At 40.9% G+C, this 21,588-nt stretch overlaps 2 protein-coding genes and 1 pseudogene across 2 annotated transcripts; 1 reads left to right on the forward strand and 2 right to left on the reverse strand.

Annotated features, from left to right (window-relative positions):
* The first annotated feature begins 4,216 nt into the window (after positions 1-4,216).
* LOC103708477 (salt tolerance receptor-like cytoplasmic kinase 1) lies at positions 4,217-5,952 on the forward strand. The gene is made up of 2 exons (XM_008793410.6): positions 4,217-4,931; positions 5,027-5,952. Exons 1-2 carry the CDS (start codon positions 4,472-4,474, stop codon positions 5,707-5,709), a joined length of 1,143 nt encoding a protein of 380 aa, XP_008791632.2. The 5' UTR covers positions 4,217-4,471; the 3' UTR covers positions 5,710-5,952.
* Positions 5,953-12,594: 6,642 nt separating this feature from the next.
* LOC103715208 (cytochrome P450 89A2 pseudogene) lies at positions 12,595-14,296 on the reverse strand (annotated as a pseudogene).
* A 3,922-nt stretch (positions 14,297-18,218) lies between these two features.
* Positions 18,219-19,262, reverse strand: LOC103717129 (UPF0496 protein 4-like). The gene has a single exon (XM_008805400.4). It carries the CDS (start codon positions 19,254-19,256, stop codon positions 18,219-18,221), a length of 1,038 nt encoding a protein of 345 aa, XP_008803622.4. The 5' UTR covers positions 19,257-19,262.
* Between the last annotated feature and the right edge of the window lie 2,326 nt (positions 19,263-21,588).

The raw sequence follows: 21,588 nt of genomic DNA on the forward strand, positions 1-21,588 counted from the left end.
CAAAGGGAAGTGAAGAAACACTTCCCCCAAAATTTATTGATGGCTTATCATGAAATATCCATATACTTCATAGAAAAACAAGAAAGAATTAAAAGAGGGAGAAGATGCTTGTTTATTGTCTTTGGCAATGCAAAGATGAATGCCAACACCTCGAGGCATAAATGGAGCCAAAGCATATGAGGAAGTGTCACAGGGCAGAGAGGAAACTGGACTTTTTGTAAGTGTGCATTTGATGTTTGAAGTCTACATAATTTGACAAAGTTTGCATATTTTTATAAAATACCGCTTGATATATTTTGCATGGACCCCAATTCTGAAGCATTTTGATGAAGTATTCAATGCTGAGTGGTGAACATCACTATTGTTGGACCCAAACCTTAATGAGAAACATAGAGAGTTGATGTCGATTAACAACCCGTCATAAAAAGATGTTGAAAATTATAAAATGAATCCAAATTTGAAATTCTCAATGAATACTAAGGTATTTTCTATTAATAACATAAAAAATGGTCCTAAATGAAAAAAAAAGGCTAATAAGGATCCGCAAAACTAACTCCAAAAAGGTAAAAAAGGGTTAACGATTTTTTTTGATTTATTTAATGTCGAGTGGTGGATTTAGAATAGTTAAACAATTCAAACTTGCAGGCTAATGACTCTAGTGGACAAAGATAGCCCTCTCCATCCACTTGTTCCATGAGAAATATTTCATCTCATGTGTATCCACATGGATAGATATATAAACCCTAGTTTGGCTCATCACCAATCCGGGTGAAATGAAGAGATCCTATCTTTGAAGGTGATCCTATCCTCAGGCTATAGTTATTTATGTATTGCACAAAATCCTATGATTGCATAAATGATAAACCCCACGGTTTCATGGGGCATATTGTCTCATGTACAATTTGTACCACAATGACATACACAACCATTATTATGTGTGACGTAGGAATGGCTATGATTGTGAAACTAGACATCTCTAATTCAACCCCAAGAGGAAGAGGATTCGGATTCTATAAACTCATTACCTCTCTCAAAGAAGTGGGCTCAGAATCACATGAAATGCGACAGGAATGATTGCAGTCACAATGTGGTAACACTTATTAGATATTGGAGATAATATATACAATATTAGATGAAGCAATGACTTCTTTAAATTAGGACCTAGATGATTTGCAGTAGAAAATTGATCCAATCACGCACACCAAAAGACTAATAAGCACAAAACACTTTGTTGAGATTGATAAAGGTCCCCAATCAATATGTTAAAGGCCTACTCAAACATAGAATCCGCTGAGTATGTCTTGAGTTTGTAAGAATTAGAGAGCTAAAATCCGACCTTTGTCTACTGCCCCAGAAAAAGGTCTCCCACCCCGGGTTGGACGAACCTGATTATTACTGGACACCAGTTTAAGTTCGAATCAACTTTTTCTAGTATATATATATCTCTTGTAACCTTCAAAGAAGAGAGCAATTAAGTGTTTGAGAATTCGGATGTATTGGAGGCTAAGATTTGTGAGAAAGTTTTGTACTCTGTAATCTTTGATTTTCTATAATAAAACTTTTGCAACGTCCCCACCCGTAGATATAGGTTAATAGATCGAGCTGCATAAATGTTGTATGAGCTTGTTCTTTCTTTTTCTTTCTTGTTTCATTATTTTCCCTGCTCGTCACACGGAAGCCATGTAGATTATTTATCTATTTAGACTATGCAACAAACTAATGTCAATCTAAGATTAGCCCACTGAAACCGACATCATCGGTTGAGAAATCCTTATTCTGTTTGCTGGTTTAGATAAAAATTAGGTGTCATCTTTGAATGTTTGCCTGTCCCCTTCAAGCTCCGATATGATTCCACAGTAAAGGAGTCCTGCCTCAACAAATTCTCTGGATTCGAGTCCTAACTGGAGGTTTTGTCTTTGTAGCTTCTTGACCAACATAAGGCTCATCAAAGTCCTTATTTTAGCTGCTCTTTCTTGCAGGTCTTTGATATGTTGTCTAGGTACTCTGCCTACATGCAACCTCCGAAATCCAAATTTTCTGTAGGACAAACCATTTCATGTCAACCAAATACCCATGCGGTTGCTTTATATAATGCTCTCACGCTGAAGGAATATGTCCTTCATGTCTGGTTTTTTAATCACACATATGTTCATATATTAAAACCTGGTCTAAATGTGTGAAACTTCTCGCTGCTTTCTTATTCATTTGGCTACGAGTTTTGTGCACCCGAATCAGACTTGGTGGATTTAAAAAGATAAGAGATGGATTAGGACATTAGAAGTGGTCCCTATCATTGCACTAAATTGGTTTAGTTCAGATTAGACAAAACACGCACTTCATTAGGTTAGGATGTCAGCTTCCGTTGCATGTCACCAACCCAGAACCACATTTTTTTCTTGTGTCATTTAAATATCGTGATTAACGTTAGGAAGGAGACAGAATCCAGTCGCAAGCAGGCAAGCAGCTTCCTGAATCCTTCCCCTGCCTCCTCGCACTTCCTCACACCATAACTGGCCTTCATTTTTTCGTACCAAAAAAAAGTACTGCCATTCATTTTTTGATAATTTTAAAGGAATGGAAGTGCCGGGTGTTGCCTTGACAAGTATCTCATCGTTCCCATTAAAAGCTTCAATGCGGAAGATTGGCTTTCAGCTTCCCTCCTCCTCCTCCTTTTTCTTTCTTTTTTTTCTTTTTTCATATAGTTCGAATATGGATACATCCAATAAAATCAGAAAACAACAAATTTCAAAGTGCTTTAGACAACTCTCTTTTCTCAACTCAAAAGGTGCATCCAAAATGACTGGCTACATACGAAGTCACTTAGTCCGCGGCTTCGTTTGCCTTTCTGAACATGTATTTTGTCTGAAAGACCACATCATCACTCATCATAGCCCAAATATCCTGAAGCATCAGCTTTTCTCATCTTGTAAAATATGGCCGAGGAAAAAATTGATGAAGTATATATAAAGCGGCTATCTGAGCAAGTGCCCTTGTCAGAAAACTTGGCTCATTTTTGCTCTCCAAACACATTAGAGACTTGTTATATTGTCAATTGGTTGAAGTGGATTTTTCCGTTGCTGTCAAAGCTTCCTTTTCCACCACAACATTAGCGTGCCAAAGCGGAGACACCTATAAATGTTAGCTTTTCAACTAAATGTCTAATGTCACCTCCGTCGGTGAAGCTAATGATTAGATTGAAAACAATGGAAAAATTACTTTACGGTTATAGTGTCGTGGTGGCTCTCATCTAAAGCATGGTATATGTGCAAACAAAACGGTTCAAGAGACTCCCTCTTATATAATATGAGTCACTCGGATGCCTTGCACCAATATCTTTTCTTTTATTTAATGGCTCACTTCATAATGCCAGTTCAAAGGGAGCAGCAACCATAACATTGATTTACTTAAGATTTTCTCTCTCTCTCTCTCTCTCTCTCTCTCTCTCTTTTTAATTTGTTTCATTATCTTTTCTTGAGGAAAACAATTAATACCTTTTTCTTAATTAGTCTTACCTTTTTTCTTAATTTTCTCTCTACGAGTCCTATTCATGAGTTGGACAACCTATCCAGACTGCTAGAGCCTGGACCATTTTGGAACTAGACGGAGCTTGAAATATAAGCTCATCTATTAAGACAGGCTGGGCTTGAGTTTAGCTCAATTCGGCCCGATTTTGGCTTTGCCCGAATCTTATACAATATATAATACTTACGCCTTAGGAATCAATTTTAGTGGCCAAAAAAAAATATTAATAACTCTTTTCCATGCACGAGCACGTCTTATGAACAACCATAAACATAAACTTATGAGGCTACCAATTAATTTCAAGTATTTAATTTTTGTAAGTATTTTTTTATAGTTTTTAATATGAGAAAAAGGAGGATCCAGAAAGCCCGAGATCCAACCCAAAATCCGAAGCTAAGTATCAGGCTCAAGCTTGGAAAGTAAACCCTAAAGCCGGCCCGAGGCCCGAGCCCCGACCCTCGAAATAATTTACTTTCTACCGTAATTAAAATAAGTATGCTTCCCAAAATCTTCCTTTGAGAGGGGGCATTTATGTTGGAGGGCCAGTGACAACTAAAGGAAAACCAAACCGCCTTAAAGAAAATAAATTCCGATCTCACCAGACCAATCAGTCAGCTAAAATGGGGTCCTGCGCTGGACCCCATGTTTCTCCAGATTCCCCATCCAACACGACCCTAGTGCCCTGAATTTCCAAAGGGAGGAGTACAAACAATGAAGCAAACACTCGGAAAAACCCATCCGAATGAAGGGCTCATCTCCGGTTAGCCCATCTATTTGGTGGAATCAAAGCACATAGTCCTGCATAAATAGCCACCAAGTCTTCCCCATCCGTCCACTGTCCTCCCCCGTTTCTTGCCTTCTAATTCCCTTCTCCCTCGGCGGGCGGCGGGCGGCGGGGCGGGCTTAAAAGCCCATCAGAAGCTCCGCGAGTGAGCCTAAAAGAAAACAAATGGATATCCCCTTAGTTATCGGCCTCGCCTCGGCGGCCCTCGTTTTGTCCCTGGCCCTCCTCTCCCTCGCATACGCTATCGTCTTCCGCCGGTACAGGATACCGTGCTGCGGAGGCTGCCGCGACGTCGTCGACCTCGAGCTGGGCCCCGCCTGCGCCCGCGTCGCCGATGGCCCCGACCCCGGACCGGAGCCCGAGCCGGTCAAGGGCGATGCCGCCCCCCGCCGGTTCGGCTGGACCGAGATCGAGTCCCTCACCGGTAACTTCACCTCGTCTGCCGTCGTCGGCGAGGGTGGCTCCAGCACCGTCTACCTCGCCGCCCTCCCATCTTCCCTCGCCGCCCTCAAAGTCCTCCGCTCCAGCGAGCGCCTCCACCGCGCCTTCCGCCTCGAGCTCGACGTCCTCCACCGACTCCGCCACCCCCACATCGTCCGCCTCCTCGGCTTCTGCGACGAACGCGGTAAGCCTAATCCACCCGTCACCTGCTCTCTCTTGCAAATTTCGGAACCTTCTCTGCTTACCTGGGGACTCTCTCTCTCTCTCTCTCTCTTTCAGAGGAGGGGGTTCTGGTGTTCGAGTACGTCCCCAACGGAACCCTCCACGAGAAGCTCCACGGCGGTGGCGGCGCGCTGCCGTGGGGCCGGCGGGTGGCGATCGCGTACCAGCTCGCCCAGGCGCTGGAGTACCTCCACGAGCGGTGCGATCTCCAGATCGTGCACGGTGACATCAAGGCCTCCAACGTTCTCCTCGACGAAAGATTGGACGCGAAACTCTGCGACTTTGGCTTCGCCCGGATGGGGTTCTCGGCGGCGGTCCAGCCGCCCTCGACCCGGTCGGCCCACCCCATGATGGGCTCCCTCGGCTACGTCGACCCCCACTACCTGCGGTCCGGAACCGTCTCCAAGAAGAACGACGTGTATAGCTTCGGTGTACTGCTTTTGGAGCTGATCAGTGGAATCGAGGCCTTCTGTTCGGAGAGGGAGCAGCTGTTGACGGCTGTGATGGGCCCGGCGCTGCGGGACACAGGAAGAGGGGCGGGGGCGATGGCGGACCCCAGATTAAACGGAGAGTACGATTTGGAGGAGGTCGCGGGAATGGCCGCACTCGCCGCGCTCTGCGTCGGGGAGAACCCGAGCCTGCGGCCGTCCATGGCGGAGGTGCTGCGGGTCATGGGCGAGAAGGCGTCCTCGTCGATCTCGGCCGTTGTTTCCAAATCAAACGGCAATCCGGATTTGTAAATTTCTTTATCATCTCAGGTTAACGGTAGCAGGAAAAGGAAGCTGTGTGTATGTATATACAACGACATCAATAATAGGGGAACACATGATTTAGACCAAATGCAGTGGTTCGTTGCAATGTACTACTTTTGACTTTTTTAGATGTGTTCGCCCTAAATCTATATAAATCATCCATTTTGGCAATTAAAAAAAAAAGCATGCCTCATAGGGTTTTTGGGAATTGAAAAATCGACAACTTTAGCACATGAATTTTTGGAGATTTGCTAACCTGATGTTTTATGTGTATGTGGATGCAGTAACATTGTTTTTAGATGGAGATAATGTGGCCTCGGTATGATCCGCTGCGGGTTTATAGATGGACTGGTTGATGGATTGGGTGCGGACGGTGAGGAGTCATGGTCAAGATTTCTCTATGTAACATTATGGGCCATCTATCTCTTTCCTTAATTTTATTTTTCTACCTATTAGAACGATTCACAATGTCAAATATTAGATCATGTAACAATCATTTGAAGATCTATGTGGGCATATAGAAAAAAAAATTAAAGTGCTTTGAAATATGTGAATGAGTGAAGATGCAAAAGAAGAACGATCGTCCTTTCGTGTGAAAAATACAGCGTGAATGCTATCAAACATACTGAATACTAAATGCACTACATATATATAACCTCTAAATAAAGCTCCTCAACCCTTGAGGAGTTTTTTTTTTTTTTTTTTGCAGTACAATAGACTATAAGAAATTAGAACTCTCTCCATGCGTCCCTCTATTTCATTTTATTACATTCCATTTTATTACCAACTTGCTCCACAATCTGGACGCTAATTCAGCGTGTGACCGATGCAACTTAAGGTTGTAAAACCTTTGAGATTGGGATGTTGCCAATGACATCCCACCTGCACAGTATTGATTAGAAAATGAACGGCCAAATTTACGATAGAGTTGCGAATTATGGACATGCCATTTTCTTTTGTGACTAAAAAATGGAGAACGTGATAAATGAGTGGCATCAGATGAGAGTGAAATATATGTCAAAAGATGGATATGGATCGTGACAGCCCAACGGATGAATCCGTCATGGAAACCAAGCAGCGTGGAAAGCTTCCTGAGGTTTTCTGGTTTTCAACTTTGCGTGGCGGAAGCGACCAAGTTGTGAGGGCTTTATTCGTTTTTAATCTTTAGGACTTTATGCTGAGTCTATTATCTGCTTCTTTTAATTTTTGAGAAGTTCTCTCTTTAATTACCTTCTATTCTTTATTTTTCAACTAATAATCAGAAGGCAGGCATGCATTTATTGGTACTGGCTGTCAGCTGGCCCATTTTATGTAGTTTGTTTAGGTTCTAAGATGAATGTGGACAGTTTAATTAAGAAAGAGAATCCAGAATTGCAGTAGCAAGAATTGTACCTGCCCTAAGCCTATACGATCGATAGCAGTTGTTTACAAGGGCAGGACAGTGGGAAATCTTTACCTTCAAGTTCTCTATGCCAAAAGTCCACTCTTTAACTAACCTTTAGCTAAACTCTTGCATCCTTTCTTGTTAAATATACAATCAGCATGACTTCAGGTCCTAAAAAGGATTAGAAGGACGATATGAACTAATATTGGTGGTTGTTTGCATCGCAAAGTGTCGTGCAATAGTCGCTATTAAAATATGAATAGCTATTAACAGTGATGCATTCTGTGTGATATATATAATTGTTATTATTATTTTTTTATGACCGTCCAACTTTTGATCATAACTATCGAGCGCTGTACAGTATTTTACCATGCAAGTCATGCACTGTGGAGGACGCTAGTCGAGAACCATTCATTATTAATGAACGCTCATGGCTCAGAGTAATGGCGCTCTCTCTCTCGCTCTCTCTGGCCCTATTAATGAGCTGGTGCGCAGATAAGGGTCAGTTTCGAACTTAAATTCTTGGCGCCCCCTCCTTTAATTCAACCCGTGCATGCGGACATGGGAACGGGAGTCTCTTGCATGTGGGCACGTGGTCTTACTTTCGGGTCTTGCAGGCTTGCAGCTTAGAAAGAGATCAAAAACCCCACTAGTCTTCCACTCCACTCCTGCTGCAAGGAGACGAAGTTCCCTCATGCCACCTCAAAATTAATTACATCCGCTTGTCGTGCTTCTCACGTGAGAAGGTATGACTTGCAGCTCGAAAAGCAGGTTGTTCGCTTTCCAGCAAAGGCTCTCGTGGGCAGGGCACCAGCCTAGCATGCATCTCTCTCCCTCCCTCTCTCTCTCTCTCTCTCCTATGAGTAGTGACGGCTTTAAGCAAACATTCCACATGTCCTTTGCCTTCCAATACCAGCTTGCTCCCCACCTTGCTTTCCTTTTAGTTTTCTAGGCATATCCTAGAAGGATCAATATGCTAGAGATAATACAGATGATGACTGCAACTATGATTCAGTATTTGATTGGTTGGGATACCTTGTACTTCAATTCTATTGTGATTTATTCAATCGAAAAACTAGATATAATAGTTGATGTTGCTTAATGAATCCACAAATATATATATATATATATATATATATATATATATATATATATATATATAGAGAGAGAGAGAGAGAGAGAGAGAGAGAGAGAGAGAGAGAGAGAGATGGATTTGGCTACACTTGAACATATCTCCACTCAAATCCAATCGTATCTATATTAGATAACATGGATTCTGCATCGATAATTCGAGCCATTAGATGCGATCAATATGATCTAATCATGTACGTACATTTGGCTGTCATCTTGCTTTTGGTCCAGTCTTCATATGTATGATGCATTTCATATGCCTAGAAGAACGTGTACATACCCGGTTGTCATATATCAATATCCAGTTTGAGATTAATTGATTAGTTCTATTGGAAGTCATAAGTTGAAGTCATCTCCACACCAATTATTTATTTAATTTTATAACCCTAGGTCTAGTTTCCTGCATCTGTGTTGAATCATCTACGTGCACCTGGCTATCATCTCCTCCTAATCTGATCTCCTTGTGCATGATCCATGCTGGATGCATCGGGAGATGTTAAGCTTGATATGCATTATTGATATTTTTCTGTCAGCTTAAATTTTTGAATTAATTGCTGGTCTATAAAAAATTTATGAACCTGATAAGATCAATATCCAATTCTAAATTTTTCTTGGAATCTCCCAGTCATCTCAAAAAAAGAGAATTTAACATGAATATATGCTGATCTGATACACTTTGGAATTTTTATAAACCTGACGATATCAGCACCCTGTTCTTACCCTAATATTCTAAAAGTTTCTGATGGACTCTCCCTGTCCTTCTCTCAAAGAAGGTATTCTATAACCTTCTCACCAAAGAGAAGGGAAAATGAGGAGAGCGTTCACGTACGTACAATTAAACACGACACGGCAATTAATTAGCTCATGCGAAAATGAAAAGCATCTCCCATGAAGATGGCAAGTCCATCGAGAAAGATGATCAATTATCTCAAAGGAGGAATGTATCGGCATAACATGAAACACTCTCTGAACCCTTTCATATTTTTTCTTGGAATAGTCCCTAAAAATATCAGAATATTCCTAGTAATTAACTATGCCGCATAAAGTTTAATTTAAGGACTAGAAATGGGTCTTGGCAGAATTGGCGTGTACGAGTAGGGAGAAGTTAAATTCTAAATGTTGGAGTTTTAATCTTAAAAAAAAATTAAAATTTTAAAAAATAAAACTAATCTTATCCTTAGTTGACTTAAATGCTTTAAAATATATTTTTTAGTTCCATATCGGATATGTAAAAGCAAATCTTTTTACTTAAATGGAAATTGCATCCCATAAAGCTCTAGACGTTGGACTTTTGAGGAAAGTGGGTTGGTGACCACAGATGTGCGCGTATAAGTTGCCTTTTTCTCTTTAAATTATTCAAAAATTAAATCTTTTACGAAAGATTATAGAAATTTTTTATTTACAAAAAAATAATTTTTCAAAAATAAAACCAACATTGTCCTCTAAATTTTAGTTGGTTTAAATATTTTAAAAATAGAGGAACTCAGGACTTAGTCCCACATCGGTTGAGTAGCGGAAAGAATTGTGCCTTAAATGGAGGGGCAAAAATTCCTTCCCTCAGAAGGTGCCTTTTGAAGGGCAAAACCGTGAGAGGCATATTGCGCCCCAAAGAGCCGAAGAGGCCTGAGGGTGACCTAACCCCAAAACGGACAATACCACTTGTGAGGATGCATCCCCTTTTCCTGCTCTAACAGATACAATCCGAACACACCGCATCCACTGCCGCCACGATCTACGCAAGGCTATTCAATCTTTATTTTTTTTTCTACATTATTCTTTTATAATATTATTTTGAAAAATACATATTGCAACCTAGCAATTTCTAGGTTTCACTCCGCCAACACTAGAAATAGTCTACCAGCTCAGCTGTAGAATGAGCCAATAATGACCTGCCACATGTCCAGCAAATAAAGTATTAAAAAAAAAACAAGTCCTATAGCTTGCCGAAGGATTGCAATAGGGCAGTTTTAGAACTCGTCGATGCTGAGGAAGTGGAGGCGGTAGGGTGGTGGACATGGAAGGGGCGAGGTGCGAGGTCGATGGAGGTGATGATCTTGGAGAGGATGTAGGTGCCGAACTGGAGGGACGGGGAGCAGCAGTGGTCCATGAGCTTGAAGCCGAGGATGCCCTCAAAAAAGTTGGGGAATTCTCAAAGTCAACGGTGATGGTTAGCTAGCTAGACGTTGGTGGCGATGCCGTTGGCCATCCAACCACCGAACATGATGGGCTTGAGCTTGGCGTGGGTGGCTTAGGCCCTGTTTGGGGGAGCTTTTGGAGGGCCAGAAAGCACTTTTTGGCCCTCCAAAAGTACTTTTAAATGAAAAACTGTATTTGGTAAATTTTTCAAAAAGCTGTTTCAGCTTTTGCGGGAAGCTGAAAACAGCTTTTGGGAGGAAGCTCCAATTTGGAGCTTTTGGAAGGAAGCTGTTTCAGCTTTTTCGGAAAGCTGTATTTTTGACAAAAATGCCTATATTAAAATAACATAATTACATAATTTGTCCCTTTATAAACCTAAAAATCTATTGGAGCCAAGAACCCTAGCCGTCAGACTCCCTTCCGCAAGAAAAGATATTTTTCTTTTCAACTTTTGTATGCATCTCTTGAACCACATTTTAGAAGAAAAAAATTTTAATCCTTTTCTATACCTTCCAAAATCAATCTATTGTTTTTTTTTTATCAACCTCGCGGCCCACGCTTATGTTATATTATGAAAAATTAATTTATACTAATAATTATAATATTTTATACTTTTATTATTGTATTATACTATAAATATAATATATATTATATTATATCATAATACATTAATATGTTATGTTAAATAATTTAATATTATGTTATATTACCAAATATTAATTTACTCTAATAATTATATTACTATTATGCTATATTAACATAATATTATTTTATATTACAATAATATTATACTATATCGTATATTTATGTATTAATTTATGTTATGTTTTATTATGTTCTGTTGTATAATACTATGCAATGTCCTTTATGGTAATTTTGTCATATAAAAGTACTTACTCAGTTTGTTTACCAAACACAAAACAAAGTACCACAGCACTTTACGAATGCAGTTACCAAACAGCAAACAGTTTTTTATAACAGCTCTACTTCCAACAGCTCTACTGTCAACAGCTCCCAAAATAGGGCCTTAGATCACTGCTGAGTTGACAGTGGGGCCACAATGGATGATGCAGAGGCGAGTGCAGATCGAGGACCTTGGGGCGCAGCAATTAATGGTGCCGGCGAGGGAGTGAGATTTTCTTGAGGAATGCAGCAAGCTTGGAACGGTGGCCGAGGAGGGTGCAAGGGGGAGGAGGAGAGGCGGGAGTGGAAGATGAAGAAGGGGAGGAGGAGGAGGAGGGTGGCGGAGGCGGCGTAGAGATAAGGGTTGTAGGCGGGGGGTTACCAGGTACGTAGGGTGGGGGCAGAGCATCATTTGCGGTGGATCAGTCCCATGAGCCGATCATCGTCCTCATCGAGGATGTCGAGCCCATCAATGCGTTCGTCATCGACAACGTCGAAGGCGCCGTTGTTGGCGTCATCAAAGAGGGGGGCGGTATCGAAGGAGGAGGAATGGACGGGGCAGCGGGGAAAGATGGAGTGGAGGCTGGGGGTGAAGGGGGAGAAGGAGAGGCGGGAGTAAAGAACGAAGAGAAAGAGGAGGAGGGCACTAAGGGATGTAGGCGCACAGGGTGCCGCTGCGAGGTGGGGCCGGAGCATCGTCGATGGTGGTCGGTCATAGCGGAGGAGCAAGAATAGGGGAGCGAGAGGGTGCCAGATCAATACGAGCTTGCTTGGTTTTCTTGATTATTTTATTTGATCGACATGTGGTGGGATATTATTGGCCCTGTCTGAGCTGGTTGACCGGGTCAATTTCGCATGAGTAGGCCTCCATTAGGTTTATAACTATCGCCTATTTAGGCCGCCGAGTCCAAAAACTTGGGCCGAATTCGGACAGAATCTGAGGTTGGATTTCAGCTCACACCTCTCTACCACAAAAGCCTTTAAAACTAGAGAGGCATGTTTTGTTCAAAAGGCCTAGAATTCCAATTTTTTTCTTATATTATAAAAAATCAAAAATAGGAGAAGAAATATTTTTTTTTATTGAAATATGTTCGTTCGTTCCTACTACTTATCTTACTTAATGTTTTTTATTCTATCTTCCTGGAGTTCTATTGGGACTCAACTCTCCAAAAGGAAAAGAAATGAAAAGAAACCAACGCAAAATTCTTGAAAATGATATGAAAATGCTGATAATATAAATCATCCATGCGCTTGGTATTGCTTAGGTTGGGAGTAAAATCACCAAAGTCAACTGGGATCAAAGACAAAAGAATAACTACTGTAGTAATTATTACTATATAAAAATAAAATCACCAACGCACGTCACACTTTATTCCATGCAAATATTAAATAATGAACAAATATAATGAAGCTGTCAAAAAGCCAGCAAAGTGCAGCAACCAGCAGCGTATCAGTTGCAAGCGTTCCTCCTAGGAATCACACGAGCACGCAGCGGATTCTTCATCACGACGGTGAACTCCGGCTTCTCGGCCAAATCCACCTCCTTCCCCTCCACACTCTTCCACTCAAACTCCCTCACCAAATTGGCCACAAAATACTCCAAATGCAGCATAGCTAATCCAAGTCCGGGCAGATCCTCCTCCCCACGCCAAACGGCATCATCTTAATCTCTCTAGTCCCAGTTATATCAACCCCTTCCCCTGCCCCACCATCCAAGAACCTCTCCGGTTTGAACTCCAAGGGCTCCTCCCACACCTCCTCGTCCCGTCCCATCTCCGCCACCAAGACGTTCACCACTGCATCCTTCGGTATCGTGTACCCCTCAATTGTCATCTCCTCCGTCACTGCATGAGGAAGCACGAAGTGCGCCGGCGGGTGCCGCCTCAGCCCTTCCATGACGACCGCCTTATTGTACGGCATCCGTTGAAGGTCTTCCTCCTTGACCTCCTCATCTTCCCTGTCCACCACGTTTTCGATCTCTTCCAATAGCTTAGCTTGCACTTCTTGGTGCTTCACGAGCTCCGCCATGATCCACTGAAGCGCGGTTGACGTCGTGTCGGTCCCGGCGTTGAGAAACTCCGAGCACAGGACGATTATCTCATCTTCCGTGAGGTTCCTATTCTGTTCCTCCGGGAGCTCGATATCGAGCAGGGAGTCAAGGTACGAGTGCACAAAGCTCTCCTCGGTTTCTTTCTTCTTTAGCTTATGCTCCCGTCTAGCTCTTATCAGAGGGATCTATATCTCCTTCTGCCTTTGCCGCATCTCCATAGCTTTGCTCCACCGGTTTCGAAACAAGTGCTTTGAGATGGCCGGAACGAAGTTGAAAATTCCAAGCTGACGGCCGTAGAGCAGGAGGTCACGCTGTGCGGCCTCAATGGCCCTAACGCTCTCCTCGTCAAGCTTTTCACCGAAGCACATGAGGGCTAGAAGGCAAAACATGGCAAATTGGAAGCTCTCCATGACGGCAGCGCCAGACTTCTCGGTCCCATGGGCATGGAGCTTAGCAGCAAGGACGTGAAGGACCCACTGGCGGGCAGGGGCGAAGAGCTTGACGCGGGAGTTGTGGAGAGTCTCAGACATGAGGTTGCGGCGGAGCAGGCGCCAAAGGGAGCCGTAGGGAGCCGAGGTGATGTTGTGCTGGTTGCAGCTGATGAAACGAAGTGGCAGGGAGAGGGGCGGGGCGGTCGGCGAAGGCGGCGCCATTCTCGACGAGGGCCTTGTGGGCGAGGTGGCGGTCGGAGATGAAGATAGAGAGGCGGGAGCCGATGCGGAGGGTGACAATGGGGCCGTAGCGGGCGTGGAGGTCGCGAAGGAGGGGCTCGAGGTCGGTGAAGGAGCGACGGAGCCAGAGGAGATTCCCGAGGATCGGGACGGCGGGCGGGCCTGGCGGGAGCCGCTTCTTGTGTTTTTGGTTAAGGAGGAGTTTGACGACTACACATAAGGAAAGGGAGAGGAAGACTAGGAGCCAAGTCTCCGTTGTGCTAGGCTGTTTGGGTAGGAGAGGGTGTCTTTCATATATATATATATATATATATATATATATATATATATATATATATATATATATATATACACACACACACACATCGGAGAGAGATTAGTCTACTCCATCTCTCTCCATATAAGGATGGCGTGTGGGGATTCGTTTGGTAAGGGAATGGTGGCTAAACACAAAAGCATTTCTAGAAGCCAGAGGAGTTCTAGAGCGCTATAGAACTCTCAACTTAGAGGTTGTTTTCTAGCTTGGAAGTATATATATATATATATATATATATATATATATATATATATATATATATATATATATATATATATGAATGCTTACAGTTAATGGGATGTAAATTTTCTGGTATTATCAAATTGAATTTTTTTGATTGTATAATTCGAAGATGAAATATTCATGAAGATGGAAAGTCATGGTTTTATAGGGAGAGTGGAGAGTTGACATGTATTAATTGGTTCTGACGCAATGGCTGATGCATGATACCGATTACCGTTCAAAGTCAAAAAAGATGGCCATTTACGTCTCTTGGACTGGGGAAGCCCATTTAAAAGTAAAGAATTGTCAACGTTGAGCGTGGTTCTAGAGACACTACCGTCCTGGATTCTTGGTGAAATGGATAACTACCGGGAACATGCCATGGATCGGGGCTGTATCTGTCACGCGAAAGAAAGATTCTCCTTCCTTCACGTTAATCCACCATTGGATCACTCTCCACACAGATCTCAGAGCACTCCAAACTTCCTCTCCGCGTGCATAACAGTGGATTCGCGTGGAGGAAGGCGAACCCTTCGTTCGCACGAAGGATACAGCCCCGGTCCGCATGCCATTTGGGAAATAGCGAGGCGTATGAATTGAGCTTTGGTTGACGGGGAGAGGCCATCTGATGCTTCTGTTGTGTGGGAGGGAATTTCTAGAGCTTTGGCAGTCTTTTGAAATGGCTCAGGTTAGAACTTCCGTGGAAAAGAAGATTCGATGTTCTTCATTCGGTGGGCCGTTGAAGTGAAATTATTCGTCGTACTCAAAAGAGAAGAAGGTAGATTGTAGCCAGGGCTACAATTCTACTCTAAGATCTAAGAATAAACTAGCTAGAGTAATTAAAGCAAGATAAACACAATGGATATTAGATAGGCAAAAAGGCTGCTTCCTTTGAATCACATCTCATCATTTATACAATGCAACTCTAAATGGTTGAGTAACTACTGATTTGCAATACTCAACGGTTCTTATGGTAATGTCCCATGCTTCCACTTGTTCAAACAACGATTCCACTTGTTCTAGTAACCGATCATAGGCTTCCCACATCGCATGACCATTGCCATTAGCCAAAGATATACTACAATTGTTACTGGACTAGGTTGACGCTGGAACTCATGCCCGAGCATCGTTCGGTCTACACCTCTATGCTCCTTATAGTCATTTGGCCTACCTTGTCCGAGCCCCATTTGGTTTATCAAATGTCGTGTGAAAACCTACTCAAAATCATCCTAACCATCGCACCCTGAGGGCAATTACATAGGTTGTCATGATGAGGTATGAAACTTCCAAGATAAATAATGGCTGCTACAACAATCAATAATAGTTTTGATGGGGCACAGTTATAAAGTGACAACATGTTATTTCAAACAATGTTTTGCATTTGGGTAAACAATTGTCTATTAATAAATATTATATTTCACCTTTCCTACCGAATAAAATATTCGTGTTTGTTGATTTGCTTAAATACATGTACGTAGCTAGTGAATCACCATATGTTATCAGAAGTTTCTCATCAGCTTGGCAGTGATTTTCACTGCTAGTGGAAGTGCACATGACATCCCATCTATGCACTTTCACATGCACAACATAATGTCACTCCAACCCATTACAATGAAAATTGGGACATGCAAGCCCATGAGTCCTCCTTATGTGAATTTTGCATTTCCTTGTAAGAATGGAATACATTTAGGAGTTCCCTGACAGTTTTGCCTAGAGTCCAAGAATACGAGGTAGGTGATGCACAGATTTAGACACATGATATTCATTGCTAAATATCAATATATCGATCTATTTTGAATATTCAAAATATATATAGTAAAACGCTGTACATATTTCGAATATTTGGTATAAATTTGTTTAAATTACTGCTTGTTCCATACTTCGAGATGCAGAGATAAATTTTCTGGGAGCCCCTAAACGTATATCATTAAGCAAACAAAAAAAGTTGAACTTTTATGGCAAAACTAATTATTAAGGCCCCATTTGAGGGAGCTTTTGGTGAGTCAAAAGTACTTTCTGACCCTCTAAAAGCACTTTTAGATGAAATAGGAATGTTTGGTAAAAATTTCAGGAAGTTGTTTTAGTTCCAGTCGAAAAGCTATTTTTTTACCAAAATACCCGTGATAAATTATAATAATTATACGAAATGCCCCTCTATAATTTTGAAAATCCGCAAGAGAGTGAAAAATTAATTTACACTAATAATTATAATATTTTATACCTTTGTTATTGTATTACATTATATCATAATACATTGATATGTTATGTTAAATAATTTAATATTATATTAAATTATTATGCTATAGTATACTATATTATATTACTTATATTGTAATAATATTATATTACATTATCGTAAATATTATATTACATCATATATTTTTATATTAATATATATTATATTTTATTATGCTCTATTGTATAAGACTATATAATGTATTTTATAATTATTTTATCATACCAAAAGTACTTTCTTAGTTTGTTTACCAAATATATGTTGGAGTGTCATAGCACTTTAGAAATGTAGTTACCAAATAATAGACAGCTTTTTATAAAGGCTTTACTTCAGAAAGTCCTACTTCCAAAAGCTCTTCTGTCAATAACCCTTCCAAACGGAGCCTAAGTGGATTTTTAAAAGCAAAATTCCACGCATCATGTTTCCTCATGTAAAAAAGGAGAAAAAGGAAAAGATTACTCGGTCATGCGAGGGACCCAAATCTTGTAACATCCAGAGTACCATTTACGTCGATAGAGGCATCCATAACTAAACTGACCCAAATAGCCACGTCATACAAAGCTCGACCAAGCGCAGTTTAAAAGCTGAACATAAGGTTTTCAGAAATGACCTAAGTTTGATCAAAAGATGGAAACCCACTGCTTAATTCCTTAGGAGAAACAAATCTGAGTCGGAATCAAATCTTGGAGCCAAATGTAATTTGGCTTGGGACCTCATTAGGGACCACGCGTGATTTATTTGCAATCATGATTGAAAAACTTAAACAACAATAGATGGTCATAGGTAAACGAAAATAAAAAATTAACAAAGTGTAATTAGCATAGCCTGCTCAGGAGGATTCAAAATATATTAACAAATATAGTAGGCCACTGTCATTTTAACTGAATCCTCCCACAGCATTCTCTAAGGATGGATGGCCAAACAGCAAGTCTGCAAAGTCTGAATGTGTTCCAAGTTGTGGACAACCAAGAGAACCATATCAGAAAATAGGCAGGTAACGACAGAATATAACATACCTGCATCAACAGGTTAAAATAGGGATCCTAGCCATCTCTTATGTGCAAACTAGGAGTTACTGACATGGTTTCAACAGAAAGGGATCTAGGATTTATTCTGGACTGCGCTTAATTAACAGCATAATGAACTTGAAGGCAGTACACTTTTACATTCCAAGTGCAAGTAGGAAGAATTTAACATTTAGCTTAACTAGGCAACAACAGCATAAAATGTTGTGAAGCCTCCTAGCTATCTTTCAAATTCTCGAGTGCAAACTAAAACAAGTATTGATATCGATCCAGGGAAAAAAGAACAATCTTGATTTTAGACCAAGCCTAATTTCAGCAACCGGCCTCCTTTTATTATGTAGACAGCCTGAAAGCCGCACGCTTTCTGGATTCCAGGTGCAGGCCAGAAGCTTCTATTTGGCTTGAATGCAGCCAAATAGACGATCATTCCCTAAGGTTAGAAAGCAAAGCATCACGTCCTGTTAGAACAATTTGGAAGAAGTCCCTCACTTGCTTTGACAGAATATCAAGCCCATTGGCAAGCCCTTCTGTTGCTCCAGCTAGATTTGAAACAGACTCTTGTCTTTCTTCCTGGTCTATAATTTTTGCCAGTGTACCTATTTTCTCGTGTCTAACACAACATATTAAAGCATGCAATCTCTCTGCATATTTTTCAACTGCTTCCAGCTCTTTCAATATGGTAACCTTTCCACTTGAAAATTGACTCCTAATTTCCTCATTCACAACAGCTTGCAAGTCACTGAAGGCCTCAGCCCACAAGAACTTGTCAGAAACATGCAAATCCACCAACGGTGCAGAGCAACCTGATAATGCTGCTGCGAAGATGCTGCAAATAAATATAGTCATAACCTTCACTCCATACAAGGCCCTCATAAATACCTTCCCTTTGGCAGAGTTCTTGACCTCCGTCGGATGAAGAGTTTGTGCAAAACTTTGTAAGATGGAAGAACAGTTTTCAAGCCTGGGACTCTTTGAGCTGAATTGCTTCATCCAATCATGAAGAGATGCACTGGCTTGTTTGAGTTGTTCGGATGAAGGAGAAGTGTTTGAGAAGTCCAAAACATCCAAGACGTATTGCAGCAGGAGTTGCCCTTGATCCAGCCGGGAGAGCTCAGAGCTAAATGCGATGCAAATATCAAGAAACTTTATATTGCTGTCCAAGTAAATGTCCATCCACTTCTCATCCCAGTCAGAAGCAGGAAACTGAAGATCAGTTATTAAAGTTTTAATGTTAGTGTGAGCCTCAGTTAAGGACTCCATTGCATGTCTCATCCAAGAAAAGCCGAGAACATCCGGAGCATCTTTAGGCTTGAGTTTTTTTAAACTTTCTGCCAATGTTTGCTCAAAAGAATTCAGTAAGGCAAGAAGATTTGAAGACAGATAAGATCCCTTGGGAAGGATACTCCGAAAAGGATTTCCAAAGGGACAGAAGGTCCACTGCCCATCATGTGGTTGACTCATTTTGATTTAACTGCTAACAAAGACGGAAAAAAAAATTAGCACAAAAAGAAGGAAAAGCAGTGAGGCTAAAAGCTTGGTTCAAAAATTCTCCTATAGCATGCATTACAAACCTGTCCAAATAACAACTGAGATAATAAAATAAACTAGATAGGTTCACATCTATCACTTGAATCTTGGCCATGAATTTAGCAAATTTCAACAGAGTACAACTTGATCTAATTGCATGATGTGTATCCGTAGATATATCAGTTTATGTTTGACTCAGCAGGAACAGAAAAAACAGAAGCCCTTATTATCAATAAATTGAACTACAAACTGCAGGTTCAAAGTCAAGTCAAAGATGCAATATAATATTAACATATACAGAAGTGGTCAGTTATTTTATTAATTACAGAATTCTAAACATGCTTGCACACCTCAATGTATACACCAACAGACAGATAAGTTTTCATGTATACACTTAGAGATATAAAAAAAAACATATGACATAGCACAACTATAGCTCGACAATCAATGTACCCAACAGATCTAATACAAAATCTCTCTGTTGTTAAAATACACATTATTTTCAGGATTTAAGTAGACAGCAATGTGATAGCTTTCATGGGTTCACAAGGGCTAGAACTCATGGAGATATTACAAGTGGCCACCAAGTACTATGATCAATTCTTTGTTTATGTTAGTTTTAAACGGAAACCAGCAGTTTACAGATTAGCTGAAGGCCATAGCTTATAAATTGTTGCAGGGATCACACTTGAGATAACCTATGCGAGGGATGATGATGACGACAAGGTGTTCGTTGAAAAGAAAAGTCCCTTTTATTTTCTTTGTAATGCTTTTCCCTTTTATTGATGTTAGTAGATAAATCCACGAAAATTATCAAGCACTGCCATTCAAAAATGGTGAGCAAGTGCCATGGTCATATCATCCAAGACATTATTTATGTTGAAACTTTCACGTGCTCGTGAACACTGATTCACTTCATACAAAGTATCAGCAACAGATGGTGTCTGGTCTACAAATAAGGTGCATTAGTTTCTTTTCTTCAAACTTATATTAAAGCTGTTGAGAAAGTAGTAGCATAAAAAGGGAACACCAGTTATCCCCCTTGTGTTTTGTATTATCTCGAACAACTACTAGTAAAGCAGAATCAACACTCATTTGGCTTGACTGAAACCTAAATCCAGACTGATATCTTTCGAACCTTGGAGTCAATAAAGGGCTCGTTTGGTTCGCGGGAAGCATTTTCCTCCTAGAAATATGATTCCTGAAAAACAAATTCATAGAAAGAGGATGCCTAGGAAAGTACTTTTGGCATGTTTGGTTGACCATGGGAAAATGACAAATTTATAAAGTGCCTATGTTTGGTTGGCCATCCACTTTTCTGGGAAAGTTATGTATAATTCCTATTATGCCCTTAATAAAAATTAGGTTTTTAATGCCTCTTTAATGCTTTTTTAATGCTGAAGGGCCTTTTTGGAAAAAAATAAAAATAAAGTGATTTCCATGGGAAAGTAACTTTCCCATGAAATGTGGGAATCATATTCCCATGGGAATACAACCATTTCTCTCTTTTGAAAACTCCAATCAAACAAGAGACATCTTATTACTTTTCCGTTGACCACACTTTCTTCCCTTCTTTTTCCGCGAATCAAACGAGCCCAAAGTGATCGAGAATTCACGGGCCAATCCATGACATTCAAAAACAGAGTGCAAAGTTAAACAAAGTTCGGTGTATCTCGTTGGGGCTTGGTAATAGACATTCGCTGGACAGGTTATACTTGGAGACCCCCCCGCCCATTCATCTCTTGCCAATCTCCACGGTTCTCCTTGTACTATGGGTTTATTTCGATTATGTATCATGGTTTACAAAACACAATTAGGGTTTCAAATTAGGTTTAGACTCCAATACGGCATGACAGCCCCCAACATAGGATCATCAATCAGCAAAAACTAAAGCTCGTACCTCCGATTTAATCAACCCTCGGTAACAAACAAGGAAATATAACAAGATCCCCTAATTAAAACACAAGATAACATAGCTTTAAAATTATAAACATAACACCGATTTAATCAACCCCCGGTAACAAACAATGAAATATAACAAGATCCCCTAATTAAAACACAAGATAGCATAGCATTAAAATTAGAAACATAACACTGACTGAAAACCACCTATGAACAAACTAAATAGCAAAAAAACACCAAAGAATATGTTGCCGAGTTGCCCCGGACAACAGCATAGTCTACACCCTGAGCCAAGCAGGGAAAGCGAGCTGCGTCCCCCACGAGATATTGTCCGCTTTGGGGGGTCACGGTTTTGCCCCACAAA

This window comes from Phoenix dactylifera, chromosome 3 (assembly GCF_051530095.1).
Source record: "Phoenix dactylifera cultivar Ajwa chromosome 3, Ajwa_hap1_PhDact_Kaust_v1.1, whole genome shotgun sequence".
Classification (NCBI taxonomy): domain Eukaryota; kingdom Viridiplantae; phylum Streptophyta; class Magnoliopsida; order Arecales; family Arecaceae; genus Phoenix; species Phoenix dactylifera.